This window comes from Sinocyclocheilus grahami, unplaced genomic scaffold (genome assembly GCF_001515645.1).
Source record: "Sinocyclocheilus grahami isolate Dianchi unplaced genomic scaffold, SAMN03320097.WGS_v1.1 scaffold202.1, whole genome shotgun sequence".
Classification (NCBI taxonomy): domain Eukaryota; kingdom Metazoa; phylum Chordata; class Actinopteri; order Cypriniformes; family Cyprinidae; genus Sinocyclocheilus; species Sinocyclocheilus grahami.
Genome location: NW_015505381.1, coordinates 786497 through 797415, shown reverse-complemented (window position 1 = coordinate 797415; position 10919 = coordinate 786497). Strand labels below are relative to the sequence as shown.

General features: G+C 36.1%; 1 protein-coding gene across 1 annotated transcript in view; it reads right to left on the bottom strand.

Annotated features, from left to right (window-relative positions):
- LOC107595439 (voltage-dependent calcium channel subunit alpha-2/delta-2-like) overlaps positions 1-10919 on the bottom strand; it is a 205684-nt gene that overhangs the window by 37899 nt on the left and 156866 nt on the right. Inside the window, exons 11-13 of the mRNA XM_016285843.1 lie at positions 9084-9245; positions 4056-4166; positions 3614-3692 (exon numbers count right to left, since the gene is read on the bottom strand). Of these exons, the coding sequence (XP_016141329.1) occupies positions 3614-3692; positions 4056-4166; positions 9084-9245 (352 nt within the window). The remainder of the gene's footprint in view (positions 1-3613; positions 3693-4055; positions 4167-9083; positions 9246-10919) is intronic.

Sequence of the window (10919 nt, the reverse complement as noted above, 5' to 3'; positions counted from 1 at the left end):
TTTGGAGACGGCTTATGGTAGAGAAAAGATCATTCAATTCACGGGCAACAGCTCTGGTGGACATTCCTGCAGTCAGCATGCCAATTGCACGCTCCCTCAAAACTTGCGACATCTGTGTCATTGTGCTGTGTGATAAAACTGCACATTTTAGAGTGGCCTTTTATTGTGGCCAACCTAAGGCACACCTGTGCAATAATCATGCTGTCTAATCAGCATCTTGATATGCCACACCTGTGAGGTGGATGAATTATCTCGGCAAAGGAGAAGTGCTCACTAACACAGATTTAGACAGATTTGTGAACAATATTTGAGAGAAATAGGCATTTTGTGTTCATAGAAAAAGTCTTAGATCTTTGAGTTCAGCTCATGAAAAATGGGGGCAAAAACAAAAGTGTTGCGTTTATAATTTTTTTCAGTGTATATAAAAATAACTATGGTTAGATGTTTTGTCAAAACAGAAATATATTCTTTTTTTTTTCTTTAACTAATATTTTCCTTTAATAAATATTCATTGATAAATAAATACTTTGTACACATTAACAAATATTTAATAAATAGTCATTTAATACATTTAAAATAAATGTATTCAAATGTAATAAAAATGAATTTAATAAAACATTTTTGTTTCATTTCTCTAATCGAACTGTTTCAAACAAAATATACTTTTTTGGTAATACTGTTTTAATGGGTCAATAATGTCCCCAAAATCCGAGGTACAAATAAATAAATAATATTTTTTTTTTTTTTTTTTTACAAATAATGTTAATTAGTTCCCCCCCCCACACACACAATATCACAATTACGTGAACATAACATTTTTATAATTTAAAAAAATTTCTATGTGCAAACAGTAATATAGTCCTATAGTACTAATAGTACTATTTAAGCATATGAAAAATTTTGAAGAAAAGTGGTCAAAACTGAAAATATATGAATAGATATGAATTTTTCTTTGACTAAATATTCATTCATAAATACAGTGTACATTTAGCAATTATTTACAACACATTCAATAAATAGATTTTTTTTCCTTTTTAAAATGTTTTTTTCCCTTCCTCTCACTTTTCAAACAAAATATACTTTTTTATTGTTTTAATAGGTTTATACTCAAACTGGCCCCTAAAACAAAGGGATGAATCAAAATGATTTTCTGTGGTAACTGCCATCATGTCCCAAATGTTAGATTAGATAAAGCTTGATGGGTGTTGAACCCGTAACATCTCTTCAAGAAGGTGATGGCCCCTAAAACGACTGCAGATAAGGAAGTCAAATCTAGTTCAGTTAATGAATCAGAAATAATTTAAAAGTCTTTAAAAGCATATCAAAGTCAAGAGAATTAGAGCATAAAAAAAAGAAGTGTTTTATAGATGTCTGAGGGTCAAACCAATCAGCACGCTAGAAAGAATCTAATCAAATCAATGCGAGTCACCGGGAATCAAAGAGACCAGGAATTGGCTCTGATTCAGCGGCGGCCATACGAGACTCTGTTTGTGTCAGCGGAGTGTGAACGAGCTCGCTGAGAGACAGCCGGTGGAGTGACAACACACGCTAAGCCGTGTCAAACAAACATGTCTCTCATTGTTGATCCCTTGACTTGGTCATGATTACATAATGCTGAATGCATTTGTCTCCGCCGCACGGGCGACATGTACAACAAAACAATAAGACGCAGACAATCCGATGCAATCTGCATCTTAACAAGCCTGCCAAAGAGCGCTCTGCGTATGTTCAGAGGAAACGTGGTGTATGCACGCTACTGTTGCTTTTTGAACTAACCTAGCGGCGGCTGCGAATGCTTTCAGTCAGATACGCTGTCGAACACGCATTCTACAGCACAGGGAGAGCCGCGGAAGTGGATGTGGACTTTGTGAGGGTGTCAGGGGTGTTCCTCTGCTGCTTTGTGATATCGGTGAGCGAAATGAAAGCCTGCAGTGGAGATGGAGTCCGCTGAGAAAAGCGTCTTGCTTGATGTGCCAGACTCCGTCCCCTCACTGCCAGTCATTACAGCGGAGAACACGGCCGCACAGAGGGCTAATCCTTAAGTGGAAGTGCTTTTGGCTGGAGACGCCGAGAAGTTGCAGACGTGGTTATCGCTGCGACGGCAGTTCCTCTTCGGCTAATTAATTAGAAGGAAGGGAGGGCGGCGGGGGTCTCTGAAGTGTTCTGCCACCGTTCGTCATTAACTAATCAGAGAGCTGGAGAGGGAGAGTGTTTGCGCTACAGGCCTGGAATTAACTTGTTAGGTCAGATAGGTCAACATTACTTGAGCGCTGTTGACCAGGATGCGTTTAGGAAATGGACAGTTTTGGCTTCAAAGAGATAGTTCACCCCAAAAAGTAAATTTGCTGTTAATTTTAAAGTAAAAAGATTTTTAGCTGAAACCTTGGTTATTGGTGATTCATAAAATGCAAGTCAGTGGCTGTGCTAAAAACATATCAAGGAACACAAAATAATACCCGTGGCTCCTGACGATATATTGCGGTCTTATGAAGCGAAACGATCGGTCTATGCAAGAAACTGAACATTATTTACAACATTATTACCTGTTAATCCAGAGCCTCAGTTTCTGCAAACCGGTTCAATTTTAGACAGTTTGTTTCAATGAACTGGTTCAATTCAGTAGTTTGTTTACGTAATCACGCAATGACAAAATGTATACGTAATTATTAAAGCACCTAATAATGATGTGAAATGTGGATGTTTTTCATGTTTTAAGTGAATAAACTAGTCTTCATCAGTTCACCATGAGAAACCATAAAAATGTTAATTTCGCACATATCATGGTCTTCAGTCTTCAGAGTTTTGATGGAGTAACTTGTAGATCTGTGCTGCTTCAGCTGTTTCAGACAGTTCAGTCCAATTTGGTGAACTGATTCAACTAGTTTACAAAAAAAAAGAATAAGTTCAAAAGAATGATTCTTTTGTGAACCGGCATCACTCCGGACCATTTGTAATATTGTAAATAATGACCAGTTTCTTGCACAGACCAATCGTTTCACTTCATAAGACCACAATACTGTATATCGTTAGGAGCCACGGGTATTAATTTTGTGTTTCTTGCTATGCTTTTTTTATTCTCAAAAATGGACCACTGTTTCAGCTAAAAATCCTCTTCACTGTTCTACTGAAGAAAAGCAAGAGCAAGAGTTTCTTCAATCACATGGTACTGCATTTTCACGTTCTTGGAAGTTTGTATTTTTTGGAAAGTAAACCAAAGATTGCTGCGATTAATAAACCATGATTTTTTTCATCAACCGCATCTCAGTGCGTGCTTGATGGACATATGTATCGGGAGACTCCCCCCAGCTAACCTCAAGGGGCTAAAGGAAGTTTTAAAGATTAGCCACTATAGCTAGAGTATTGTGGATGGTTGCTAGTGTGTTACTATGTGTTTGCCAAAGTCTACTTAACATTTTAAACACATTGCTAAGTTGGGCTGAGTTTTTTGAAATGTGTTCTTTACATTTTTAGAACACTGATATGCAGTCTCTAGGCTGTTGCATTGTGTTCCTGCCATGATACTTCAAATTGTGCCTAACAGAGACGTACAGAAGTAGTTGAACAGCTGAAAAGTTCAGATTTTTGAACCAAATCTACATTCTCACTCTCTTACCCTTGTTGGCACAGGCGATCCACTGCAGAGGAGTGACGTCATAGTTGTGCTGCCCCACTGAGAACGTGAAAACTCTCACCTGTGGAGAGAAGATGGTTTATTAGATCTGTGTAGCAGAAGGGTCTAAAAATACAGAGGAGTCCCTTAAAGCATTTGGACCCTCATTTAACAGCATATGTATTGTTTTATCATTTCAAACATGTTTTTTTGTGCTAGAATGTAAGTTTTATATGGGAATGACATCAGATTTATGATGTTATCTCTTTGGTCTGAAATCATGCTCCACACAGCTACAAACGTCAAAATATTCTGATTGACTGTGATTTTGTTGTCACGTGCTATTTTCAGTTTTAGGGAGGACAGAAAATCTGCTTGTCACTGGAGGTCATTACCACACAGATGGAAACACCGGCATGTTTTGAATTCAATCGCCTCGACTCACTGTTTTGTTTGGCCAGTTGTATTTCTCAAAGATGTCTTGAGCGCGGTCCTCGCCACCGTCTGTGAACATCATTATCATCTTATTGCAGTTTGCTCTCGGAGCGCTGGTCTCCTGTGAGAAACAGAAACAGGAATGCATAAGATTTGTTAGGAGGGTGTCAAATGAGCCAGGTCAGTTTGAAACTCACTGGATCTGCCTTTATAAACAGATGCTTTTGTTTGTGAAAACCCTTGTGCTTTACACTATCCTTGCAACGTGTCATTTAATAATAATAATGGCCACATACACACTGTAAAGTGACAATCACATTTAAATACAGGAGTGAATCCTCTAAATTGCTTATTATGTGTCTTTGGGCTTGTCTCATAAAGCGATCCAGTTTATTGATTAATAGGCAGGTGCAGTTCGCTATATTTTGGCATGTGACTAATTTCCAAGATAATGCATTTGGATTTGAGCTTATTATGGGCTTGTTCTTGTTAGTTTTACTGTTTTTTTTTGCCAGATCTGGCAACACGAATGAGTCAAAACGTACTCGTGATTTCTTGCACCGCACATACAGAAAAAAAACCTCTGATAAATATTTAAATACATAATTAAAAACTAGCTATTTAGTTCGGTTCCGTAAACACTGCGTACAATATCTGTAAATGCGATTGTTATTACTGGTAGACAATTCGTTTGGAATTGTCACTCCTGTATATTACTGAACAGTGTGTATACAGAACAGGATTAAAGGTGCTGTATGTAATTTTTTGACTGTACTAAATCATAAAAATACCATAATACATTTGCAGATATTTAGAAAACATGCTAAGTTCACATACTTGTTTCATGCTACAGCCTGTTGTTTTGTTTTGAAATGTGCGTTCCGTGTCGGAATGTCACTGTGCGACTCCGCCTACTGCCAATTTACCCAATAGGGTTTTGACACCCCAGGTGGCCAGTTGGAGGAAAACACAGCACATTGCATTCGTGGAAGCCAAAAAACGGACTGGATCAGGGATCACCGATTCTACCCTAAAAAGCTCCGGCCTCCGTCTAAAAAGCTCTATGACTGATCAGAGGCATATTCAATTGTGGATAAATCAACTCATCAGTTTACAGTCTAAAGCTTGTCGACTCCTATTGTCACTTGTGCTTATTCCTGTTGTGTGTCCTCAATCTGGCAACCCGCATGAGTGTTGAGACTGAAGAGGTGAAGGCGAGAGAAACAACTCTTTCCAATATTTTGAATTTGGACCACAGTGCGTACTCGTTTTAACTGCTAGCTGTCAATATTACATACCGCACCTTTAAGCACTAAAAGGTGAACTGACAACCAAATTTAGCCACAGTGTGTTTGTGGCCAATCTGCGTATGAAGTGTTTGCACAGAATTCGTTTTAGGCCTGCTTGAATCAATTCACTACACAAATGACCTTGGCTATAACAGTGTCCCATTTGGCAGAGCACTGCACATGTGTCCGAGCACTTAAGCGTGCGTGTGTGTGTGCGGGCACGTCTGTTCCTCTAATCATATGTCTGCTTTTGTGCCAGCTGCCGCCGACTGTCCTATCACTGATGAGTTAGCCAAAAGTCCCCTCTCCCTACCCTGCCCAATCACAGCTGTCATTGACATTCGGCCTACGCCACATCACTCTGACAAGATTCTAATAAAGATAAATAATACTGCCACAATTACAAATTTACAGCGCTCTCTTCTCAGCCTTCATCAGGAGTCAGCGGGCAGAAATTAAAATGCCTTGGCGCTTGCAGATCTGAGAGCGACAGTGAAAGAGGAAGTCAGAAAGAACGAGTGTCTTCGGTCGGAAGAGAATACAGATTCGTCTGTATCTCATCAATCACACCATCACGATCTGTTCGAGCAGCAGTCGGCCAAAACTAAAATGCATGTGATGAAGCCACACATGTGGCCAATAACATATCTCACAACATTGTACACACCATCAACACACTTCTGCATGGCTATATTTCTTCTGTATTTATAATTTTGGCCCTGTTTACACTTGGTATTAAGATGCGTTTTGGTCGATCGGATCACAAGTGGACAATGCTAAATACAGATGTAAACGGGGTCTAAAACGTTCTGAGCTCGTCCACTTTTGACCACTTCCAGAGACAGTTGAAAACGCATGTGGTCGAATGCGTTCGAGCAGCCACAAAAGACCGCTTACCTAGTGTGCTGGAGTGTGGACCAGAAATGTATAATTCTTAAGAGGACAAAAAAAAAACCCTAGCAGGTAAAATTATTTTCATTAAACCGGTTTCTTTCAAAAAATTTAACAAAGCTTCATGTATCTGATCTTCAACTTCAAATAGATTTTTAAGATTTAATATGTTCACCCCATACTTCTTTAATTCATCTTTTAATTTTATCCTTTGAGTTTCGTATTTGACACCTTGACTAATCACGTTCCGCTGATTCTTCTTCCATTCCACAATCACACATACCTGATGGATGCTTTTTCAATAACTGCATTGTTTTATTCAATCCAGTATGCCCCAATCTCAACCTCAAAATAATGATATGTTCTCTTGTATATCTTCCTGTTGATTTCATTCTCCCTACTTCTTGCGCAATATTGTATAAATGATGTCCTTTCTTCCCCTCATCCCATTGTTTTTGCCAGGCCTTCATAATATTATTCCTTATTTTTGCTTTACTTTCAGCTTTACTAAAAGCTACTTCCATAATTCTATCATGTTTCAAAGCTTGCTTAGCCAACGCGTCTGCGGCTTCATTCCCCTCAATCCCCCTATGAGCTGGAATCCACATAAGTCTGATTTCTGTTTTTATATGCTGAAGTCTGAATAAAGTTTCATATATTTCATAAACAATATCAGGTCTGTTATAAGATTATAAAGACTGTAGAGACATCAATGTTGATAAGCTATCTGAACATATTACAACCTTGATAATTTTATTTTGTTCTACCCACTGTAATCCCATTAAGATAGCTAACATCTCAACTGTAAACACTGTTAGATGATCAGAAGTTCTTTCTTTAATACTTCAATCATGAACTGTTTAAATCTTAATTTTAGAGGTAACTCACCCATCTTCACTTGAATCGCACAAGCTGGAGAGGTCCTTATGGCCCCACAACAAATTCTCAGTGCTTGATTTTTTTGTATAGTGCTGTCAAACGATTAATCGCGATTAATCACATCCAAAATAAAAGTTTTGTTTACATAATATATGTGCACACTGTATATATTTATTATGTATATATAAATACAAACACATGCATGTATATATTTAAGAAAAATGTTATGTTTATATATTAAATATATTTATATATAATATAAAATATAAGAATATAAATATATAAATGTATATACGTGTAAATATTTTCAAAATATATACTGTATGTGTGTGTATTTATATATACATAATAAATATACACAGTACACATACATATAATATGTAAACTAATTTTTTTTTATTTGGGATGCAATTAATCGCGATTAATCGTTTGACAGCACTCATTTTGTATAACTTCTAGTATCTTTAATGATGTTTTCAATGCTGATCTATACACTATACTTCCATATTCTATCTCATATTATATCTATCTACTGGTCTTATTAAAGCAACATATACATCTCTATAAGGCTCTTCTGCTAGCGCCCCACTCTGACCCAGTTAAGCACCTCATTATATTTAAAATCATCTTGCATTTTGGGACAAGAGACGTTGTAAGTAGCAGTAAGTACAAGCAGATGTAATATTAGTGCGCGATAACTTTAGCCCTCCCACTCATGTTTTGATGGCGACAGAGGGATCCGCCCATTTATCCTTCTCTTGACGTAATCGGCACCACGGTGGGTAATCTGGTCAGAAGTGGTCGAAAGTGGACAGAAGAGACAGATTAAAATGCCAGGTGTAAACGGGCATGTGTCTCCATTGTCCACTTGTGATCCAATTGACCAAAATGCATCTTAAGACCAAGTGTAAACAGGGCCTTTAAGGCTTACTGAATGTCCACTATCGACTCATTTGTCTGATTTTATTGCTCAGAAATATGAGAAAAAGCTGACACTTAAATTAAATATAACTGAGAACTCTGTTAAATCTCTGAAAGCTTTGAAAAAGCAACATCTGAGCAATACAATTTTCCGCCGAGTTGGTAAGAGGATGTTTTGGCATTAACAAATTTAACTAAGCCAAATCCAGCTAAATTTAGCAAAAAATAAATAAAAACTCTCTTTGGGAACATCCAGGGATCTTCTCAAAGGTAAAATGATTCATAGCTTTAGTAAATCATGTTTTTTATATTCTAAAAATATATATCTATAGTTTTAGTTATCATTTGAGTTAGTATGCAAGCCATAAGACTGTAAAAAAAAAAGAGTTGCTTTCTCGAGATTGAGACTAAACTATTTTCTCATTTATTTCTCAGTCTATCTATTTCTGGAGTTCATAATTTCAAAATGTTTGGAAAGACATGAGCAATTTTATTCAGCAAGGATGCATTAAGTTGATCAAAAGTGGCAGTAAAGATATTTATAATATTACAAAAGATTTCCATTTCAAACAAATGATGTTCTTTTGAACTATTCCTCAAGAAATTGTTAAGAAAATGTATCAAAATTCTACTTTGCATCACAGGAATAAATTACATTCAAAATATATTTTCAAATAAAAACCAGTTATTTTAAATTGTAATAATATTTCACAATATTACTGTTTTTACTATATTTTTGATCAAATAAATGCAGCCTTGGTGAGCGAAAGAAACTTCTTTTAACAACATAAAAAAATTGCACCAACCCCAAACTTTTGACAGTAGTGCATGTATACTTACTTGTCAGTCGGTGATCGAGCACTTCAAATTAAAGAGAATTAATTTAACATCACAAGAAAACAAACGGAACAAATAATTCATGACCTCTTAGGACTTCTGTAGGTTAGGGCTAGTCTGTAGTCATTATTATTAACTTTATTTAAGGACTTGAATACAAAATTCCAGTGTATCTTCATGTAGATAACTACAGTAGGTAAACATGAGCGTGTGAGTCTTACATTTAACAGCTGGTCAAAGGCAAACTGAAAGCCGGTCTTGTAGTCTGTCGTCCCCTTCGCTTGCATGTTCATCACAGCCTCTTTGAAGATCTTCTTGTTTTTTATGTTGGCTTGGACCAGCGTTGTGAAGCACGGCACCACGGCGTACGCTTTCTCATTGAACTGACAGAGAGACAGACAGCAGCTGCTTCAGCAAGTCCATTAAAAGCTTCATTATTCATCTCCATTAGATCTCACAGCATCATCATTTCTGCTGTTAACACTCGCTAATGGAGTCACTTACACCTGATTGATTTCTCTCGCAATTCATAATTTGCTTCCACTGCAGATGAATCAACTCGTATGAAACTTGAGATCTATTTCAAATCTATTTCACAACACTAATCATCTGGATGCTTTAATAGTGCTCAATGCAGAACATCTTTACATATGAGTCCATGCAAACACACTGCCGTCCGTGTCGTGAGCGGTTGACAAGGTGTTGCTATGTGGTTTCTAGGGTGTTCTGGGTGGTTACTAGTTTTCTCGCCCATATTATCATCTGTCAAGTAATAGCCCCCTTCTCCACTAAAAACATACAGAGATAAATATATCTGTCTTGTCTTCCAGGAAAAAATATATAAACATCCTTAAAATATGATTCTTCTTCCTTGAGAGGCAAAGTTGTATAATATATGCGTATATATACTTAATTATGTTTATTTTTCTAATAGTTTCATTTTAAATTTATTTATGGTTTTATTTTATAATTATTGTTTTAAACGAATCTCACAATTTTTTTGCGATTTACACTTAAAACAAGAAAAAACAACAACATTTGCCCCCAAAATACAAAAGTAAAGTCTAAATATCATGCATTTTTGCTTCTCGATAAACATTACAATTTTCTTGCGAAGCAAACTGTGTAAGATATTGTCAAGATTTGTGACGTGAACATATTTAGATTTTTGATTTTTCTAACCTCACTGAAATATAGTCTTGTTCTATATATTTTAAATGTATTTATTTGTTGTTCTATTTTTTAATTATTGTTTTAAACATAGCTATCACAATTCTCAATAAATTTATCTCACACTTCTCCACTGAAAACATAAAGAAATGCTTTATTCAATTTTATTTTTGAATTATTGTTTTAAACATAGATCTCACTAAATGTTGTTTGATTTATGCTTAAAACAAGGAGAAAAAAAACCTCAGCTTGCCAAAAAAGTGTTAATATCATGCATTTTTGCTTCTCGAATAACCTGGTCTTGTTTTAGGGATGTTTAGGTATTTGTACTGTAAAAAAAAAAATACTGATTAAGAAACAGCACAGATCTTGCAGGTTTGTTATGTGCTACCATTGAATTCTTACACTAGCACTACTAATTTTAATTTTTTTTAATTTGACAGCTTAAACCTATGAAAGCTTGTTTCTACCATTGAATAAAAAATAAAACAACAGATTTTTTTAAGGTCAGAATTCTGAGACAAACACTCACAATTAAATATAAACTCAGAATTCTGACTTTTTCTTACAGTTTTGACTTTATATCTCAAAACTGACTTTTTTCTCTAAATTGTGAACAGGTCAGAATTGTGAGATATAAACTCAGAGTTGCGAGAAAAATGTCTGAATTGTGAGATTAAAAAGTTGCAATTAACTTTTTAACTTTTTTTTTAATCCCATGGCGGAAACAAGCTTCCATAAATACCTTTCACATCAGTACGGCTTTACTTACTGACTGCACAGAACTCAGCATAAAGCATTTATATGTGTATATGTGTGTGTGTGTGTGTGTGTGTGTGTGTGTGTGTGTGTGTGTGTGTGTGTGTGTGTGTGTGTGTGTGTGTGTG